The sequence below is a fragment of the Salmo salar genome, chromosome 01 (assembly GCF_965601325.2).
Source record: "Salmo salar chromosome 01, fSalSal1, whole genome shotgun sequence".
Lineage (NCBI taxonomy): Eukaryota > Metazoa > Chordata > Actinopteri > Salmoniformes > Salmonidae > Salmo > Salmo salar.
Window position 1 is genome coordinate 101,866,739 of NC_138291.1, and position 22,626 is coordinate 101,889,364.

Consider the following 22,626-nt stretch of genomic DNA (forward strand, 5'->3'; position numbering starts at 1 on the left):
CCCCTTACCGTGTGTTTAAACAATAAACCTTTAGTGTTTGATGGTAGATTTCAGTTGTCTATGGTTTTTGTTCTCACTGTTACTTTTCACTATTATAATTTGCATGATTTATGTTACGGGTCTCAGTTCCATCTCCCCTAGACTGCAGGGCCAAAGGGATTCGCAACACTCTCAATTCCAAAAAACGTGTCAATACTTTGCCCCTTGATAAGCAGCGCACTTCTGTATGTTGTAAAAGCGTTACATGGTCGCTGCCCATATCATTGCATAGTGCAGAAAATACAAAAAACAGATTTCAGGGGCCTTGCTTTAACAAAGATAACCTTTTTCACTGTAGTATTCAAAATGTCTTTCAAATTGTCAGGCATTCCCTTTGCAGCAATAGTCTCAGTGGACGCTACAGTGTACTCAAGTGGTGTCGGGAGCAACTGCTTGCATGCGTGTTACCACTCTACTATGTCTCCCTGTCATGGCTTTTGTGCCATCAGTACAGATACCAACATGAGCAGCAGCTACATTTGGCTACATACGGACCGCTAGTGGGATTCCCACGAGAGAGTAATGGTTAATGTGATTGGATGTTAAATCATTAACTAGGCTACCTTTATTTGACATTGTTTTGTTATTTCACTGAACACTAGATGGTTGAATTTTATTTTTGGTAGTGAAAAGAGGCTACTCAGACAAGAAAGAAAAAAACTACTGCCTGAGTTACACCAGGAACGCACAATCCCTCCATCAGTGCTCAGACTGTCCGCAATACGCTTGTAGGCCTGTTGTAAGGTAGGTCCTCACCAGACATCACCGGCAACAACATCGCCTATGGGCACAAACCCACTGCCGCTGGACAAGACAGGACTGGCAAAAAGTGCTCTTCACTGACGAGTCGCGATTTTGTCTCACCAGGCATGATGGTCGGATTCGCGTTAATCGTCGAAGGAATGAGCGTTACACCGAGGCCTGTACTCTGGAGCGGGATTGATTTGGAGGTGGAGGGTCCGTCATGATCTGGGGCGGTGTGTCACAACATCATCAGACTGAGCTTGTTGTCATTGCAGGCAATCTCAACGATGTGTTTTACAGGGAAGACATTCTCCTCCCTCATGTGGTACCCTTCCTGCAGGCTCATCCTGACATGACCCTCCAGCATGACAATGACACCAGCCATACTGCTCGTTCTGTGCGTGATTTCCTGCAAGACAGAAATGTCAATGTTCTGCCATGGCCAGCGACGAGCCCAGATCTCAATCCCATTGAGCACGTCTGGGACCTGTTGGATCAGAGGGTGAGGGCTAGGACCATTCCCCCCATTTCCCCCCAGGAACTTGTTGTTGCCTTGGTGGAAGAGTGGACTAACATCTCACAGCAAGATCTGGCAAATCTGGTGCAGTCCATGAGGAGGAGATGCACTGCAGTACTTAACCTCTTGGGGCTAGGTGGGACGCTAGCGTGCCACCCGTGGTGCACTCCATCAACAGCAGGTGCATTTCAAGAGCGGCAAATTTGAATCCAAATAAATGTCAAAATTCAAATTTTTCAAAAATACAACTATGTTACACCATTTGAAAGATAAACATCTCCTTAATCTAACCACGTTTTACGATTTCAAAAAGGTTTTACGGCGAAAGCATAAATTTAGAGTATGTTAGGACAGTACATTTACAAGAGTTGTGTGTAATGTTTTGTCAAGTCAAAGACAGGGTCACCAAAACCATAAAACCAGCTAAAATGATGCACTAACCTTTTACAATCTCCATCAGATGACACTCCTAGGACATTATGTTAGACAATGCATGCATTTTTAGTTCTATCAAGTTCATATTTATATCCAAAAACAGCGTTTTACTATGGCATTGATGTTGAGGAAATCGTTTCCCTCCAATAACCGGCAGTCAAGTCAGCGTCAGAAATTAAATAATTAAAATTAGAAAACATTGGTAAAATATTATATTGTCATTTAAAGAATTATAGATTTACATCTCTTGAACGCAATCAACTTGCCAGATTTAAAAATAACCTTACTGGGAAATCACACTTTGCAATAATCTGAGCACTGCGCCCAGAAAAATACGCGTTGCGATACAGACTAGACGTCATGTTGGGGAGATCTAAAATCGAAAATACTATGTAAATAATCCATTACCTTTGATTCTCTTCATCAGATGTCACTTCCAGGTATCACAGGTCCATAACGAATGTAGTTTTGTTCAAAAAAGCTCATCATTTATGTCCAAAAATCTCCGTCTCGTTAGCACATGATGTAAGCCAGCCGGACTTCTCGTCATGAACGAGGGGAAAAAATATATTTCCGTTCGTTCAAACATGTCAAACGTTGTATAGCATAAATCATTAGGGCCTTTTTTAACCAGAACATGAATAATATTCAAGGTGGACGAATGCATACTCTTTTATAACGTATTGGAACGAGGGTACCCAACATGAACTAGCGCGCCAGGTGTCTAATGGGACATCACCGTTCCATGGCTCTTGTTCGGTCAGATCTCCCTCCAGAAGACTCAAAACACTTTGTAAAGGCTGGTGACATCTAGTGGAAGCAATAGGAAGTGCCAAAATATTCCTAAACCCCTGTGTTTTTCAATGGGATAGGTTTAAAGTCAATACAACACATAAGTATCCACTTCCTGTCAGAAAATGTCTCAGGGTTTTGCCTGCCAAATGAGTTCTGTTATACTCACAGACACCATTCAAACAGTTTTGGAAACTTTCGAGTGTTTTCTATCCATATATAATAAGTATATGCATATTCTAGTTACTGGGTAGGATTAGTAACCAGATTAAATCGGGTACATTTTTTTTATCCAGACGTGCAAATGCTGCCCCCTAGACCCAACAGGTTAATGCAGCTGGTGACCACACCAGATACTGACTGTTACTTTTGATTTTAACCCCCCCTTTGTTCAGGGACACATTATTCCATTTCTGTTAGTCACATGTCGGTGGAACTTGTTCAGTTTATGTCTCAGTTGTTGATACAAATATTTACATATGTTAAGTTTGCTGAAAATAAACACAATTGACAGCGAGAGGACAAGCTTTTTCTGCTGAGTTTATGTATATATATTTTTTGGGGGGCGTATCCCGTACGGAATTGTGCGTACCCCAGTTTGAGAATACCTGCTCTAAGACAACGGTGTCTAGATGGAATTTGTATTTGTGGTCCTGGTGACTGGACCTTTTTTGGAACACCAATATTTTTGTCTTACTGAGATTTACTGTCAGGGCCCAGGTCTGACAGAATCTGTTCAGAAGATCTAGGTTCTGCTGTAGGCCCTGCTTGTTTGGTGACAGAAGCACCAGATCATCAGTTAACAGTAGACTTTTGACTTCAGGTTCTAGTAGTGTGTGGCCGGGTGCTGCAGACTGTTCTAGTGCCCTCGCCAACTCATTGACATATATGTTGAAGAGGGTGGGGCTCAATCTGCATCCCTGTCTCACCCCACGGCCCTGTGGAAAGAAATGTGTGTGTTTTTTGCAAATTTTAAACGCACACTTGTTGTTTGTGTACATGGATTTTATAATGTTGTATGTTTTCCCCCCCAACTCCACTTTCTATCAATTTGTATAGCAGACCCTCATGCCAAATTGAATCAAGCATTTTTTTTAATCAACAAAGCATGAGAAGACTTTGCCTTTGTTTTGGTTTGTTTGTTTGTTAACTAAGGTGTTTATGGTGAATACATGGTCTGTTGTACGGTAATTTTGTAAAAAGCCAATTTGACATTTGCTCAGTACATTGTTTTCACTGAGGAAATGTATGAGTCTGCTGTTAATGATAATGCAGAGGATTTTCCCAAGGTAGTTATTAGTTGATTCTAAAATGTGTATTTGATCAAGTATGTTTTTGCTGTTGGTTCTTTATTATATGGCCAAAAAGATTGGAGAAGTGTTTTACCCATAAATCTCCATTTTGGATATATAAATCTTCATGTTTGTTTAGGGTTTTCCAATATTCCCAGAAGTGGTTACAGTCTGGATTCTTCAATTACGTTGAGCTGATTTCTGATGTGCTGTTCCTTCTTTTTCCGTAGTGTATTTCTGTATTGTTTTAGTGATCCACCGTAGTGAAGGCGTAGGCTCAGGTTTTCTTGGTCTCTATGTTTTTGGTTGGATAGGGTTCTCAATTTCTTTCTCAGGATTTTGCATTCTTCATCAAACCATTTGTCATTGCTGTTAACTTTCTTCTGTTTTCTGTTTTACATTATTAGATTTGATAGGGAAGCTGAGACGTCAAATATTATTTTATATTTTCTACTGCCAAGTTTACACCTTCACTATTACAGTGGAACGTTTTGCCCAGGAAGTTTTCTTAAAGGGATTTAATTTGTTGTTGCCTAATTGTTTTTTGGTAGGTTTCCTCTCTACATTCCTTCCAAAGCATTTCTTAATATTATTCAGTTCCTTTGGCTTTGATACCTCATGATTGAGTATTGCTCTGTTCAAGTAGACTGTTATTTTGCTGTGATCTGATTGGGGTGTCAGTTGGCTGACTGTGAACGCTCTGAGAGACTCTGGGTTGAGGTCAGTGATAAAGTAGTCTACAGTACTACTGCCAAGCGATGAGCTATAGGTGTGCCTGCCATAGGATTCCTCAAGAAGCCTACTGTACCATTTACTAAGTACGTACCCAACGTGCAACAGAGCTGCAGGAGTTGTGACCCGTTTGTGTTGGTTATGTTGTCGTAGTTGTATATTTTTAAATGTGTATTTTTTTTGTGTATTTTTAAATGTGCATATGTGAGTGTGTATTTGTGTATAGGGCCCTGTTTTCTACCACCATTTCATCTTGCCACAGTAATGATATCTTATCCACCATTTCAACTTGCCACAGTAATGATATCATATCCACCATTTCATCTTTCCACATTAATGATATTATATCCACCATTTCATCTTGCCACAGTAATTATATTGTATCCACCATTTCATTTTGCCACACTAATTATATTGTATCCACCATTTCATCTTGCCACAATAATGATATCATATCCACCAGTTGATATTGCCACAGTAATGATATCATATCCATAATTCCATCTTGCCACAGTAATGATATATTGTCCACCAGTTCATCTTGCCACAGTAAATTATATCATATCCACCATTGCATCTTAACCAATTAATTGGTTAAGATGTGTGTGAGTAATGTTTATGTCAGCACAGGTTGGATAATTGTTAATTGTCGGCTCCTCACACTAATTTACCTAATGAGTTACAGGTATTTGTGGGAGAGAGTCAAAGGTAAGCAGGGCTAGACCAGTGAAGATGTTTATTTTGGTCTTCATCTTGCAGTCCTTGTTTTCACCATTTTAACTTTTCATGTGAAGGGCATCGGCCAGCCTTTTCCCACTCTCTGTCTTGATTTCTCTGTCTGTTTACATTTGAGAGATTTGGCAGATGCTCTTATCCAGACCGACTTACAGGAGCAATTATAATTAAGTGCCTTGCTCAAGGACACATTGGCAAATGTTTCACATAGTCAGCTCTGGGATTCAAACCAGCAACCTTTCAGTTACTGGCCTAACACTCTAACCGCTAGGCTCCCTGTCATCCTTGCTGGTTTAGAAAATACGTTGGTGGTGCTCTTTGTAGATATATTTCTCTTTCTCCCTCTAGCTCCCTCTCAATCTTTCCCTCTCTCTTTCCATTCTCATCCCCAACATACAGATTTAGTATTCTTATGTCGTTGTTTGCCTTCTTGGAGTTGGTAACTTTTCGCCCTGATATTAAACAGTCCAACTGACAGGCTCCTCCTTCAGTACCATGCAGCCCAGACCTGAAGCAGAAGCAGGGAGGTGGTCTTACACAAACACACAGAGACACAAACAGAGACACACACTCAGACATACACATACACAGAGACACACACACACACAAACGCACAAAGACACACACACACAGAAACAAACACACAGACACACACACAGAGACACACACACAGAGACACACACACAGACACACACACAGAGACACACACACAGACACACACACAGAGACACACACAAACAGACACACACACAGACAGAGAAACACACACAGAGACACACAGAGAGACACACACACAGAGACACACACACACAGAGACACACATACACAGAGACACACACACACACACACAGAAGCAGGGAGGTGGTCATTCCTCTCTCTTCTCTGACAAAGCATCCCAAATCTGCAGCATGTGTAATGAATGGCTTAAAGCCCTTCTCTTTTAAGGCAGCCTTTGATGTCAATTATATTCACATTTCTTTCTGACACCCTCCACCCCCCTTCTCCACCACCATTAAATCCCACCACTACTTTGTTGAACCCTTTCAACAAACAAGACATACCTACACTACATAGACCTTTCAACAAACAAGACATCCCTAAAGTACATAGACCTTTCAGCAAACAAGACAGCCCTACACTACAGAGACCTTTCAACAAACAAGACATCCCTAAAGTACATAGACCTTTCAACAAACAAGACATACCTACACTACAGAGACCTTTCAACAAACAAGACATCCCTAAAGTACATAGACCTTTCAACAAACAAGACAGACCTACACTACATAGACCTTTCAACACAAACCATACTTTATCTATACACAATAATCTCAATGTCAGAACTGTGTAAACAATCTTGATCTTGATCTCAATCTGTATCTCAACCAAACAATTTACACAAGGGATGTGTCTAACCTCTCTCACTGGAGTAACAACAGTCTGTATCAAAACCCATTCATTAAAACCAGAAATAGATCAAATATGGATGGATGTCTTACCCCTCTCACAGGAGCGGCCCAGGTATCCCGTCCCCGAGCAGTCACAGACGTAGCGGTTCCATCCCTCCCGACAGACCCCGTTATTCTGGCAGGGATTTGACAGGCACTGCTTGGGCGGTTCTTTAGAACAAGATGGTTTGACCCCTGCAGCCTTCTGAACCTCGGCCATGCGGCGGACATCTTTACTCTGGCCATCGATGAACAGGTCCCGGATGCAGCCCACGTAGCCATAGTTTAGGAGAGCTGTCCACACCTGGAGACACGTGAAATAAAACTGGTGACTGGGGAGCTGCTTATTTCAGATCACTTCTACCATCCACTACCATTGTGCCCTTGAGCAAGGCATAATTAACCTCTAAGCTGCTACAGGTTCGCTCCATCTGGTTGATTTTGTGTGTGTGTGTGTGTGTGTGTGTGTGTGTGTGTGTGCGTGTGTGTTGTACCTCTGTAGGGAAGACCATGCCTAATTTATTCTCTGGTAGTCCTCCCAGGTACAGGTTATCATCCAGATCCAGGATCTCACTCTCTCCTGGGGCTGTGTAAGCCTGGCGCTGGGTGTTGATGGAGATGGTACCTGGGTGGAGACAGGAGGAGTGTTGAAGTTAACCACTTGGCAGGGTTGATTTGTTATTATAGATGGATCCTGAATGTAATATGCACATCCATAAATCCATCAATAAAGCATTTCAAGGTAAAGTCTACACTTGTTGTATTCAGCGCATGTGGCAAATAGTTTGATTTGATTTGAAACAACTGTTCATATACTGTATGCCATTCAAATGTCAATGGAATGGAATGAAACCCTACTTCAGCTTCACAAGCACCACTGAAAGCAGGATGGATCCATAAAGGGTTCAATACAGACAAAGATGTTTAATTAGCTTAATTTATCACTACCAGGTTGGGATATTTTTCTTCTGGAATGAACGTTAAACATACCTGGGTTCAAATACTATTTGAAATCTTTCAATACATTCAACATTTTCTCTAGCTGGGTTTGCTCTTTTTGACTGTCCTATTAATTTCATTAAGCCAGGCAGAATCAATCGAGCACAGATAAAGTTTTAAAAAGTTGTTGAACCCAGGTCTGGCATTGATACAACACTAAATAATATTGCTGCGAGCCGAGGCCCATTAGTAATCTGTGATCCCATAAAAGTAACTCTCCATTCTATTCTCCTTGTATTTCCCCCCATTGTATATCCCATTCATCAATACAGCAGCAGTCATAAAAGAATAACGGGGGGGGGGGGGGGGGCTCTATCATTTTCAGAGCCAACCCAAACAACAAACCCTGTCTTGGCCATATTTCAGAGTGATTAACGAACTGCAGGTTGTTTCTCTCTCTCTCGCTATATATATAGCGAGATTTATACACTGCTCAAAAAAATAAAGGGAACACTTAAACAACACAATGTAACTCCAAGCCAATCACACTTCTGTGAAATCAAACTGTCCACTTAGGAAGCAACCCTGATTGACAATAAATGTCACATGCTGTTGTGCAAATGGAATAGACAACAGGTGGAAATTATAGGCAATTAGCAAGACACCCACAATAAATGAGTGGTTCTGCAGGTGGGGACCACAGACCACTTCTCAGTTCCTATGCTTCCTGGCTGATGTTTTGGTCACTTTTGAATGCTGGCGGTTCTTTCACTCTAGTGGTAGCATGAGACGGAGTCTACAACCCACACAAGTGGCTCAGGTAGTGCAGCTCATCCAGGATGGCACATCAGTGCGAGCTGTGGCAAGAAGGTTTGCTGTATCTGTCAGCGTAGTTTCCAGAGCATGGAGGCGCTACCAGGAGACAGGCCAGTACATCAGGAGACGTGGAGGAGGCCGTAGGAGGGCAACAACCCAGCAGCAGGACCGCTACCTCCGCCTTTGTGCAAGGAGGAGCAGGAGGAGCACTGCCAGAACCCTGCAAAATGACCTCCAGCAGGCCACAAATGTGCATGTGTCTGCTCAAACGGTCAGAAACAGACTTCATGAGGGTGGAATGAGGGCCCGACATCCACAGGTGGGGGTTGTGCTTACAGCCCAACACCGTGCAGGACGATTGGCATTTGCCAGAGAACACCAAGATTGGCAAATTCGCCACTGGCGCCCTGTGCTCTTCACAGATGAAAGCAGGTTCACACTGAGCACGTGACAGACGTGACAGAGTCTGGAGACACCGTGGAGAACGTTCTGCTGCCTGCAACATCCTCCAGCATGACCGGTTTGGCGGTGGGTCAGTCATGGTGTGGGGTGGCATTTCTTTGGGGGGCCGCACAGCCCTCCATGTGCTCGCCAGAGGTAGCCTGACTGCCATTAGGTACCGAGATGAGATCCTCAGACCCCTTGTGAGACCATATGCTGGTGCGGTTGGCCCTGGGTTCCTCCTAATGCAAGACAATGCTAGGCCTCATGTGGCTGGAGTGTGTCAGCAGTTCCTGCAAGAGGAAGGCATTGATGCTATGGACTGGCCCGCCCGTTCCCCAGACCTGAATCCAATTGAGCACATCTGGGACATCATGTCTCGCTCCATCCACCAACGCCACGTTGCACCACAGACTGTCCAGGAGTTGGCGGATGCTTTAGTCCAGGTCTGGGAGGAGATCCCTTAGGAGACCATCCGCCACCTCATCAGGAGCATGCCCAGGCATTGTAGGGAGGTCATACAGGCACGTGGAAGCCACACACACTACTGAGCCTCATTTTGACTTGTTTTAAGGACATTACATCAAAGTTGGATCAGCCTGTAGTGTGGTTTTCCACTATAATTTTGAGTGTGACACCAAATCCAGACCTCCATGGGTTGATAAATTGGATTTCCATTGATTATTTTTGTGTGATTTTGTTGTCAGCACATTCAACTATGTAAAGAAAAAAATATTTAATAAGATTATTTCATTCGTTCAGATCTAGGATGTGTTATTTTAGTGTTCCCTTTATTTTTTTGAGCAGTATATATATATATCTTTCGCTCTATCTCTCTAAGTTTCCAACACATAAACCTGGCCCTCGATACCATATGTGAATTGATTGCCACCCATCTATCTTCTGAGCTCGTGCTACTAGGTGACCTAAACTGGGATATGCTTAATACCCCGGCCATCCTACAATCTAAGCTTGATGCCCTGAATCTCACACAACTTATCAATGAACCTACCAGGTTCAACCCCAAATCCGTAAACACGGGCACCATCATAGATGGCATCCTAACTAACTCACCCTCCAAATTCACCTCTGAAATTTTCAATCAAGATCTCAGCGATCACTGCCTCATTGCCTGCATCCGTAATGGGTCTGCGACCAAACGACCACCCCTCATCACTGTCAAACGCTCCCTAAAACACTTCTGCGAGCAGGCCTTTCTTATCGACCTGGCCGGTGTATCCTGGAATGACATTGACCTTATCCCGTCAGTAGATGATGCCTGGCTATTCTTTAAAAGTGCCTTCCTCACCATCTTAAATAAGCATGCCCCACTCAAAAAATGTAGAACTAGGAATAGATATAGTCCTCGGTTCACTCCAGACCTGTCTGCCCTTGACCAGCACAAAAACACCCTGTGGCGTTCTGCATTAGCATCGAATAGCCCCCAAGATATGCAACTTTTCAGGGAAGTTAGGAAAAAATATACACAGGCAGTTAGAAAAGCTAAGGCTAGCTTTTTCAAACAGAAATTTGTATCCTGTAGTACTAACTCAAAAAAGTTCTGGGACACTGTAAAGTCCATGGAGAATAAGAGCACCTCCTCCCAGCTGCCCACTGCTCTGAGGCTAGGAAACACTGTTACCACCGATAAATCCACTATAATTAAGAATTTCAATAAGCATTTCTCTACGGCTGGCCATGCTTTCCACCTGGCTACCCCTACCCCGGTCAACTGCCCGGCACCCTCCACAGCAACCCGCCAAAGCCCCCACCATTTCTCTTTCACCCAAATCCAGATAGCTGATGTCCTGAAAGAGCTGCAAAATCTGGACCCATACAAATCAGCCGGGCTAGACAATCTGGACCCTCTCTTTCTAAAATGATCTGCCGAAATTGTTGCAACCGCCTGTTCAACCTCTCTTTTGTATCATCTGAGATTCCCAAAGATTGGAAAGCTGCCACAGTCATCCCCCTCTTCAAAGGGGGTGACACTCTACACCCAAACTGCTACAGACCTATATCTATCCTACCCTGTCTTTCTAAGGTCTTCGAATGCCAAGTTAACAAACAGATAACCGACCATTTCGAATCCCACCGTACCTTCTCCGCTATGCAATCTGGTTTCAGAGCTGGTCATGGGTGCACCTCAGCCACACTCAAGGTCCTAAACGACATCATAACCGCCATCGATAAAAGACATTACTGTGCAGCCGTCTTCATCGACCTGGCCAAGGCTTTTGACTCTGTCAATCACCACATTCTTATCGGCAGACTCGACAGCCTTGGATTCTCAAATGATTGCCTCGCCTGGTTTTCCAACTACTTCTCTGATAGAGTTCAGTGTGTCAAATCGGAGGTCCTGTTGTCCGGACCTCTGCCAGTCTCTATGGGGGTGCCACAGGGTTCAATTCTCGGACTGACTCTTTTCTCTGTATACATCAATGATGTTGCTCTTGCTGCTGGTGATTCTCTGTTCCACCTCTATGCAGACGACACCATTCTGTATACTTCTGGCCCCTCTTTGGACACTGTGTTAACCTGTTGGGTCTAGGGGGCAGCATTTGCACGTCTGGATAAAAAAAATGTACCCGATTTAATCTGGTTACTAATCCTACCCAGTAACTAGAATATGCATATACTTATTATATATGGATAGAAAACACTCTAAAGTTTCCAAAACTGTTTGAATGGTGTCTGTGAGTATAACAGAACTCATTTGGCAGGCAAAACCCTGAGACATTTTCTGACAGGAAGTGGATACCTGATGTGTTGTATTGACTTTAAACCTATCCCATTGAAAAACACAGGGGTTTAGGAATATTTTGGCACTTCCTATTGCTTCCACTAGATGTCACCAGCCTTTACAAAGTGTTTTGAGTCTTCTGGAGGGAGATCTGACCGAACAAGAGCCATGGAACGTTGATGTCCCATTAGACACCTGGCGCGCTAGTTCATGTTGGGTACCCTCGTTCCAATACGTTATAAAAGAGTATGCATTCGTCCACCTTGAATATTATTCATGTTCTGGTTAAAAAAGGCCCTAATGATTTATGCTATACAACGTTTGACATGTTTGAACGAACGGAAATATATTTTTTCCCCTCGTTCATGACGAGAAGTCCGGCTGGCTTACATCATGTGCTAACGAGACGGAGATTTTTGGACATAAATGATGAGCTTTTTTGAACAAAACTACATTCGTTATGGACCTGTGATACCTGGAAGTGACATCTGATGAAGAGAATCAAAGGTAATGGATTATTTACATAGTATTTTCGATTTTAGATCTCCCCAACATGACGTCTAGTCTGTATCGTAACGCGTATTTTTCTGGGCGCAGTGCTCAGATTATTGCAAAGTGTGATTTCCCAGTAAGGTTATTTTTAAATCTGGCAAGTTGATTGCGTTCAAGAGATGTAAATCTATAATTCTTTAAATGACAATATAATATTTTACCAATGTTTTCTAATTTTAATTATTTAATTTGTGACGCTGACTTGACTGCCGGTTATTGGAGGGAAACGATTTCCTCAACATCAATGCCATAGTAAAACGCTGTTTTTGGATATAAATATGAACTTGATAGAACTAAAAATGCATGCATTGTCTAACATAATGTCCTAGGAGTGTCATCTGATGGAGATTGTAAAAGGTTAGTGCATCATTTTAGCTGGTTTTATGGTTTTGGTGACCCTGTCTTTGACTTGACAAAACATTACACACAACTCTTGTAAATGTACTGTCCTAACATACTCTAAATTTATGCTTTCGCCGTAAAACCTTTTTGAAATCGTAAAACGTGGTTAGATTAAGGAGATGTTTATCTTTCAAATGGTGTAAAATAGTTGTATATTTGAAAAATTTGAATTTTGACATTTATTTGGATTCAAATTTGCCGCTCTTGAAATGCACCTGCTGTTGATGGAGTGCACCACGGGTGGCACGCTAGCGTCCCACCTAGCCCCAAGAGGTTAACTAACCTCCAGACAAGCTTCAATGCCATACAACTCTCCTTCCATCGCCTCCAACTGCTCTTAAACGCAGGTAAAACTAAATGCATGCTATTCAATCGATCACTGCCCGCACCTGCTCGCCCGACCAGCATCACTACTCTGGACGGCTCTGACTTAGAATATGTGGACAACTACAAATACCTGGGTGTCTGGTTAGACTGTAAACTCTCCTTCCAGGCTCACATTAAGCATCTCCAATCCAAAATTAAATCTAGAATCGGCTTCCTATATCGCAACAAAGCATCCTTCTGGCTACAGGTTATCTACAAGTCTCTGCTAGGTAAAGCCCCGCCTTATCTCAGCTCACTGGTCACCATAGCAGCACCCACCCGTAGCACGTGCTCCTGCAGGTATATCTCACTGGTCACCCCCTGTAACGCCCTGGCCATAGAGAGGGGTTTTTTGTTCTTTATTTTGGTTATGCTAGGGTGTTACATTGGGTGGGTGTTCTATGTTCTGTTTCTATGTGTTTGTATTTCTTTGTTTTGGGCCGTGTGTGGCTCCCAAATCAGGCACAGCTGAAGTTCGTTGCTGTTGATTGGGAGTCACACATAAGTGCATGTTTTTCCGTTGGGGTTTTGTGGGTAATTGTTTCTGTTTCTGTTTAGTGTGTTTCACCTGACAGGACTGTTTGGCTGTCTGTTTATTGTTTTTGTATTGTATAGTGTTCCGTTTCATTAAATATAACATGAACACTAACTTCGCTGCATTTTGGTCCACTCTCTCTAAAGGCAGCCGTTACACCCCCAAAGCCAATTCCTCCTTTGGTCGTCTATCCTTCCAGTACTCTGCTGCCAATGACTGGAACGAACTGCAAAAATCTCTGAAGCTGGATACTCATATCTCCCTCACTAGCTTTAAGCACCAGCTGTCAGAGCAGCTCAAGAACACTGCACCTGTACATAGCCCATCTGTAAACAGCCCATCTATCTTCCTACCTCATCCCCATACTGTATTTATGTATTTATGTATTTATCTTGCTCCTTTGCACCCCAGTAGCTCTACTTGTACATTAATCTTCTGCACATCTACCATTCCAGTGTTTAATTGCTATATTGTAATTACTTCTCCACCATGGCCTATTTATTGTCTTAACTTACCTCATTTGCACTCACTGTATATAGACTTTTTGTTTTCTTTTGTTCTACTGTATTATTGACTGTATGTTTTGTTTATTCCATGTGTAACTATGTGTTGTTGTATGTGTCGAATTGCTACGCTTTATCTTGGCCAGGTCGCAGTTGCAAATGAGAACTTGTTCTCAACTAGCCTACCTGGTTAAATAAAGGTGAAAGAAAAAAATAAATAAATAGGAGAGTTAGTGTGTTTCCCTCTCCTTGATTTATCACTCTCATTCATCTTTAATTCTGGACGGTAAATAACACAGGACCTGACTGGACTGTAAAGAGTATGGACTGTGTGTGTATGTGTGTGTGTGCGTGTGTGGGTTGTATGTGTGTACAAATAATTCATGGCAGGTGCATTCGCTAGCCGGAACCAGTGTTCCTCCTCCTCACAGTAATCTATACCACGGCTCTAAAGTGCTAAGGTACAGAGCTACTGGGCTGAGAAGAACCATACAAGAAAAGAGAGAGTGAGAAAGGGCAGAAAACAGAGAGAAAGAAGAGAGAAAGAGAGCAAGAGAGAGAGAGAGGGAGAGAGACCGAGCGATAGAGAGAGAAATTCTATATATAGAGAGAGAGAGAGAGTGACAGAGGTTGAGGGGGGGGGGGGAATACCTGGAGAGATACCTGGCTGGGGGGAGAACTGACTCAGAAGAACTATCCAGAGATGAGAGGGAGGGAGTGCAGGAGGGTGGGAGTGTGAGAAAGAGAAGGGAGCAGAGAGAAATGTGATTGAGAGGGAAGGATATTTGTCATCCAGTAGTAGTAGTAATTTACTTTTTGATTGACAGATGCACGCTGTGGTAGATATCAACCAGCTACGTTATATGAGCTCAATGCTTTACGGAATACCACTGGAATGCTAAGTGTGTGTGTGTGTCTGTGTGTCTGTGTCTGTGTGTGCGCGCGTGTGTGTGTGTGTGTGTGAATGTGTGTGTGTGTGTAACAGCATAGTGTAGATTTATTGCTAGTAGCCAAATAGTTTTGGTAATGAAATATGTCCCAAACCACACATGGAGATACATCCGGGCTAGCTGAAGAGAAAAACAATACAACAAAATTGGCTCTTGTATTTCCTGAATAAGTGGTGTAGTTTGAAGCATGTTGCTCTTCACCACCTACATACTAAATCAGGTGATGAAAATGGTGCCGACGGATAGGGCTGCCGTGCTTCTAGCTCTTTAAGAAACTTTGCAGTATTTTTGATTTTTTTATGTGTTATTTCAGCACTTACACACTGTTGGGGCAAGTGACTCTGAACTTACAATGGTGAGCCCCAAGTTGTTATATATACTTTTTTTTACATTTTGCTATTTGTCTCATGACTCCTGCATACTTTGACTACAAACTTTCTTTACCCAACCGTGGGACAGACTATGTTTTTTCCCACACTCGGGACTTTTGGCCTCCCATACTATTCGAACCACCTCTCGCTGGCATTGTATTTATGTTACCTGATGAAATTACTGTAAAATATGATCTTGTTGCCATCTGATGCACATTCAGATGTCATAAATCAGTACTGCAGAGCTCTCCATGTTCTTGATTGTATTACTGTTGATGATATCTGGAAATGTGCATGTACACACTGGCCCATCTACTGTTGCTAGCCCCAATTCTGACTTGTGCTCTGATATCTGCTTCACTGATTTCTGCTCAAGTAAAAGTCTGGGTTTTCTGCACGTTAACAGTAGAAGCTTATTACCTAAAGTGTAGGTTCACAGCTCCAATCCAGATGGGTTGGTCATTACTGAGACGTGGTTAAAACCTGTTGGGGCTAGGGGGCAGTATTTGCACGGCCGGATAAAAAACGTTCCCGATTTAATCTGGTTACTACTCCTGCTCAGATACTAGAATATGCATATAATTAGTAGATTTGGATAGAAAACACTCTAAAGTTTCTAAAACTGTTTGAATGGTGTCTGTGAGTATAACAGAACTCATATGGCAGGCCAAAACCTGAGAAGATTCCATACATGAAGTGCCCTGTCTGACAATTTCTTGTCCTTCTGTTGCATCTCTATCAAAAATACAGCATCTGTGCTGTAACGTGACATTTTCTAAGGCTTCCATTGGCTCTCTAAAGCCGCCAGAAAGTGGAATGGGGTGTCTGCTGTCTCTGGGCGAAGAACAGCAGGAGTATTTGTAAGTGGTCAGCCTGGGGACAGTGACACTGGAGATGCGCGGTCACGAGGCTTCTCCATTTTTTTCTTTCAACCTTTGAATGACTACAACATTGCCCGGTTGGAATATTATCGCTATTTTACGAGAAAAATAGCATAAAAATTGATTATAACCAGCGTTTGATATGCTTCTAAGTACGGTAATGGAATATTTAACCTGTTAGGGCTAGGGGGCAGTATTAACACGGCTGGATAAAAAACGTACCCTATTTAATCTGGTTACTACTCCTGCCCAGTAACTAGAATATGCATATAATTATTGGCTTTGGATAGAAAACACCCTAAAGTTTCTAAAACTGTTTGAATGGTGTCTGTGAGTATAACAGAACTCATATGGCAGGCAAAAACCTGAGAAGATTTCATGCAGGAAGTGGCCTGTCTGACAAGGTGTCGTTCTTCTTGCCTGTGTTTATTGAAGACTGAGGATCTCTGCTATAACGTGACACTTCCTACGGCTCCCATAGGCTCTCAGAAGGCGGCAAAAAGCTGAATCGTGGCTTTGCAGGCTCTGGCTGAAAAAAAGTAGCGCGTTTGGGTAGTGGCTGGTTACAGTACTGTGAGACTCAGGCGCGTGCCCGCGTCGACCAAATGCTTTGTTTTCTTTCCTCTGTTTACCTAAACGCAGATTCCCGGTCGGAATATTATCGCTTTTTTATGAGAAAAATGGCATAAAAATTGATTTTAAACAGCGGTTGACATGCTTCGAAGTACGGTAATGGAATATTTAGAATATTTTTGTCACGAATTGCGCCATGCTCGTGACCCTTATTTACACTTCGGATAGTGTCTTGAACGCACGAACAAAACGCTGCTATTTGGATATAACGATGGATTATTTTGGACCAAACCAACATTTGTTATTGAAGTAGCAGTCCTGGGAGTGCATTCTGACGAAGAACATCAAAGGTAATCAAACTTTTGTAATAGTAAATCTGACTTTGGTCAGGGCTAAACTTGGTGGGTGTCTAAATAGCTAGCCGTGATGGCTGGGCTATCTACTGAGAATATTGCAAAATATGCTTTCACCGAAAAGCTATTTTAAAATCGGACACCTCGATTGCACAAAGGAGTTCTGTATCTATAATTCTTAAAATAATTGTTATGTTTTTGTGAACGTTTATCGTGAGTAATTTTGTAAATTCAACGGAGGTTTGCGGGGGTAAGCTAGTTCTGAACGTCACATGCTAATGTAAAAAGCTGTTTTTTGATATAAATATGAACTTGATTGAACAAAACATGCATGTATTGTATAACATAATGTCCTAGGTGTGTCATCTGATGAAGATCATCAAAGGTTAGTGCTGCATTTAGCTGTCTTCTGGGTTTTTGTGACATTATATGCTAGCTTGAAAAATGGGTGTCTGATTATTTCTGGCTGGGTACTCTGCTGACATAATCTAATGTTTTGCTTTCGTTGTAAAGCCTTTTTGAAATCGGACAGTGTGGTTAGATTAACGAGAGTCTTGTCTTTAAAATGGTGTAAAATAGTCATATGTTTGTGAAATTGAAGTAATAGCATTTCTAAGGTATTTGAAAATCGCGCCACGGGATTACACTAGCTGTTGCGTAGGTGGGACGATTTCGTCCCGCCTAGCCCAGAGAGGTTAAAAAAAAATATTGACGAAAAGCGCTCGTGCGTCACCCTTCGGATAGTGACCTGAACGCACTAACAAAATGGAGCTATTTGAATATAACTATGGATTATTTGGAACCAAAACAACATTTGCTGTTGAAGTAGAAGTCCTGGGAGTGCATTCTGACGAAGAACAGCAAAGGTAATACCATTTTTCTAATAGTAATTCTGAGTTTAGGTTGTCCAAAACTTGGTGGGTGTCAAAATAGCTAGCCGTGATGGCCGAGCTATGTACTCAGAATATTGCAAAATGTGCTTTCGCCGAAAAGCTATTTTAAAATCTGACACTGCGATTGCATAAAGGAGTTCTGTATCTATAATTCTTAAAATAATTGTTATTTATTTTGTCAACGTTTATCATGAGTAATTTAGTAAATTCACCTGAAGTTTGCGGTGGGTATGCTAGTTCTGAACATCACATGTGTCACATTCCTCTTCGTCAGAAGATATGTTGAAATCGCTGTCGGACAAAGTAGACCAATATGCAGCGGATTGCGTGCTCATCATCATTTATTTTCAATGTGAACACGAGGAAAAAACAATAAACAAAACTCACGACAGGAACAGTGTAGCAGGCTGAACAAAAGCAGTGCTAACATACAACTACCCACCAGTGACAAACAAAAACACACACCTACTTATAGGACTCCCAATCAGAGGCAACTAGAAACACCTGCCTCCAATTAAGAGTCCAGCAACCAAATCTGCACATAGAAAACATAACCAAGAACCTACTCATACTAAAACATACACCACAAAACCCCGGAACAAATAAATAACACACCCCTCTAAGCTATACACACAAAAAAACACCATACAAAACAAACATACCTCTGCCACGCCCTGACCAAATAATACAAATAATCCTCTATACTGGTCAGGACGTGACAACATGCTAATGTAAAAAGCTGGTTTTTGATATAAATATGAACTTGATTGAACAAAACATGCATGTATTGTATAACATAATGTCCTAGGAGTGTCATCTGATGAAGATCATCAAAGGTTAGTGCTGCATTTAGCTGTGGCTTTTGGTTTATGTGACATATATGCTTGATTGGAAAATGGCTGTGTGATTATTTGTGTCTCTGTACTCTCCTAACATAATGTAATGTTTTGCTTTTGCTTTTGAAATCGGACAATGTGGTTAGATTAACGAGAGTCTTATCTTTAAAATGGTGTAAAATAGGTGATTGTTTGAGAAAATTGAATTGTGGTATTTTAGTTGGTTTTGTATTTCACGCCGTGCGATGACATTGGCTGTTGGCTAGGGGTTCCGCAGGCGGAACGGGGTTCCGCAGGCGGAACAGTGTTCCGCTAGCAGAACGTCTGTCCTCAACAGGTTAAGGAAGAGTGTTTTGAAAACTGATGTTAACCTTTCTGGTAATAACCTTTTTGGCAAGACAGATCTTCCAAAGGTGGGGGAGTAGCAATCTTTACCAAGGATCACCTTCAGTCCTCGGTTGTCTCCACCAAGTCTGTCCCCAAAGAATTTGATTTGCTGGTCTTAAGCATTAAACTTTCAAATAGCTCTTTGTTGACTGTTGCTGGGTGCGATCGTCCTCCATCAGCACCGGCCTGTACCCTACCTGCCCTAAGCTCTCTCCTGGCCCCTTACACTAAGTCTGAATTTGTCCTGCTTGGTGACCTAAACTGGGACATGCTTAACAGTGTCTCATCCCGTCAGCGGGATCAAAATCCAGCGAAAAATCATATCGCCAATTAGCATTAAAAAAAATCATAATTAAAAAAAAATATATATAATATATATATTTTTTTTTTATAGATACACCTCTCCTGAATCGACCCACGTCGTCCGATTTCAAAAAGGTTTTACAGGAAAAGCAAATCATTAGATTATGTTAGATGAGTCCATCGTAAAAAGCAGCAACAGAGCCATTTTCCGACCAACCACTTGCATCACATATAACCAAAAAACAGCTAAATGCAGCACTAACCTTTTACAAACTTCATCAGATGACACACCTAGGACATCATGTTATACAATGCATGCATTCTTTTGTTCAATAAAGGTCATATTTATATATAAAAACAGCATTTTACATCGGCGTCTGACGTTGACTAAATAATTTCCCCTCAAATGCGTCCCGGTAAACAATGCTACAATTCCCTAAATTACTATCCGATAACGATTTTTTAAATTTATATTGTCAATCTAACATTTATAGATGAATATCTCTTGAGAACACCTGTCATACCAGATTTTAAATTAACTTTACTGGGTAATCACACTTTGCGATAAAAGGAGATGCGATACTCAGAAAATGAGCTAATATACAGAGCTCGGCGCCATCTTGGACCAATCGCATGTCACATCTCATCTTGTATAATATTGTCAATAATCGCCTACCTTTAGTTGTCTTCATCAGAAAGCATCCCAGGTCCACAACAGATGTATTTTCGGTCGAAAAAGTCCATACTTCATGTTCCATTAGCCTGCTGTTGGTAGCGCGTCCTAGGGCTCTCTCCAAGCGCAGGGCTGAAGTTCCGGATAAAATGAGATTCTCCCGCCTGTAGGTTCGTTCAAACATGTCAAACGTTGTAAAACATTAATCTTCAGGGCCTGTAACACCAAGAGAGCCAATAAGATTCGAGGGGGATGATTTCATTGCCTTTAAAACCGTTTCCAAAGGTGGGGGTAGACATGGCCGCCGGCGTCATAATGGTGATGGCCCATCCCCTGTGACCAATTTCCAATGACTCTCATTCACTGAGTTTCGACTGTATAAGGCTCAAACCACTGTGAAAAGACTGGCGACATCTAGTGGAAGCAATAGGAAGTGCTCACTGAACCATGGTTAACGGTGTGATTTATAGGGAAAGATGAGAAGTCGAGTCCACAATTCTGAATTCCACTTCCTGTTTCAATCGGTCTCGGGGTTTTGACTGCCATTTGAGTTCTGTTATACTCACAGACACCATTCATACAGTTTTAGAAACTTTAGGGTGTTTTCTATACATATATAATAAGTATATGCATGCCCTAGCTTCTGAGTTTGATTAGTAGGCCGTTGAAAATGGGAACGATTTTTTTTCAAAATGCGCTGTGGCGCCCCCTATCCTAGGGTATCCTCAAGAGGTTTTAACCCACCTGAACAAGTCCTAAAGCAACGGGACTCCCTAAATCTTTCTCAGATTATTACCAATCCCACAAGGTATGACTCCAAACACCCAGAAAATGCAACTCTCCTCGATGTTATCCTCACAAATAATCCTGATAGGTATCAGTCTGATGTTTTCTGTAATGACCTTAGTGATCACTGTTTTACAGCCTGTGTTTGTAATGGCTGCTCAGTGAAATGACATGTCCTGATTTGTCATAGACGCTTGCAAAAAACGTTAACCTCTTCACTATAGGGGGCAGTATTTTCACGGCCGGATGAAAAACGTACCCAAATGAAACTGCCTCCTACTCAGAATCAGAAGGTAGGATATGCATATTATTAGTAGATTTGGATGGAAAACACTCTGACGTTTCTAAAACTGTTTAAATGATGTCTGTGAGTATAACAGAACTCATATGGCGGGCAAAAACCTGAGAAAAATCCAACCAGGAAGTTTGACCTCACATGGTCGTAGTCATTTCAAATGATGTTCTATCTAAACTACAGTGTCTGTGATGTCATATTGCACTTCCTAAGGCTTCCACTAGATGTCAACAGTCATTAGAACCTTGTTTGAGGCTTCTACAATGCAATTTGATTGAATAATACCCGGAACAGTAAGTGGTCAGGCTGGGGTCATTGACAGGGGCTAGCCATTTTTATTTTTCTTCTGTAATGAATCTGCTATTGTCCGGTTGGAATATTATCAAAATTCTATGTTAAAAACACCCTAATGATTGATTGTGAACATGATTTGACATGTTTCTACAAACGCTGAGGGAACTTTACAACTTATTGTCGACGGTGGATAGATGCATTTTGGAATGGTGATCTGGACGCACCATCAAAATGGATTTATTTCGACATAAATTATGGACTTTATCAAACAAATGAACATTTCTTGTGGAAGTGGGAGACCTTCCGAGTGCATTCAGCCGAAGGTCAGCAAAGGTAAGATAATATTTTTAACATATTTCAGCGTTTTGTGGATTCCGTGTCTGGAGGTCTAACTGTATAGCTTGAGGCTCAGTTCTCAGAATATTGAACAATATGCTTTCTCCGTAAAGTTATTTTGAAATCTGACAACGCGGTTGCATAAAGGAATAGTTCATCTATACTTCTTTATTTAATTGTTATATATTTTGTCAACGTTTATGATGAGTATTTCTGTAAATTATGGTGCACTTTCACCGGATATTTTGGGGTGAGTACATTTTCTGAACGTCACGTGCCAATGTAAAATGTTTTTTTTGGATATAAATATGAACTTGATGGAACAAAAAAAGCATGTATTGTCTAACACAATGTCCTAGGAGTGTCATCTGATGAAGATCGTCAAAGGTTAGTGCATAATTATAGCTGGTTTTGTGCTTTTGGACGGCTACCCTTGCTTGGAAAATGGCTGTCCTTGCAAGGATAATAGCTGTGTTGTTGTTGACTCTTCACGTGCACGTGCGCCCCCGTCTCATTGTTCTCTGATCGACCACTTACCAAATGCGCTACTGTTTTTTCAGCCATGGCCTGCAAAGTCATCATTCAACGTTCTGGCACCCTCTGAGAGCCTATGGGAGCCGTAGGAAGTGTCACGTTACAGCAGAGATCCTTTGTTTTGGATAGA

General features: G+C 41.9%; 1 protein-coding gene across 6 annotated transcripts in view; it reads right to left on the reverse strand.

The window, feature by feature from the left end:
• The window catches only part of LOC106611148 (neurexin-1a), a 557,947-nt gene that overhangs the window by 498,182 nt on the left and 37,139 nt on the right, over positions 1-22,626 (reverse strand). For all 6 annotated transcript variants that reach the window (XM_045724959.2, XM_082978410.1, XM_045724935.2 and 3 more), the window contains 2 exons: positions 7,229-7,359; positions 6,786-7,038 (listed from right to left, as the gene is read on the reverse strand). In XM_045724959.2, coding sequence (XP_045580915.2) covers positions 6,786-7,038; positions 7,229-7,359 — 384 coding nt within the window. The remainder of the gene's footprint in view (positions 1-6,785; positions 7,039-7,228; positions 7,360-22,626) is intronic.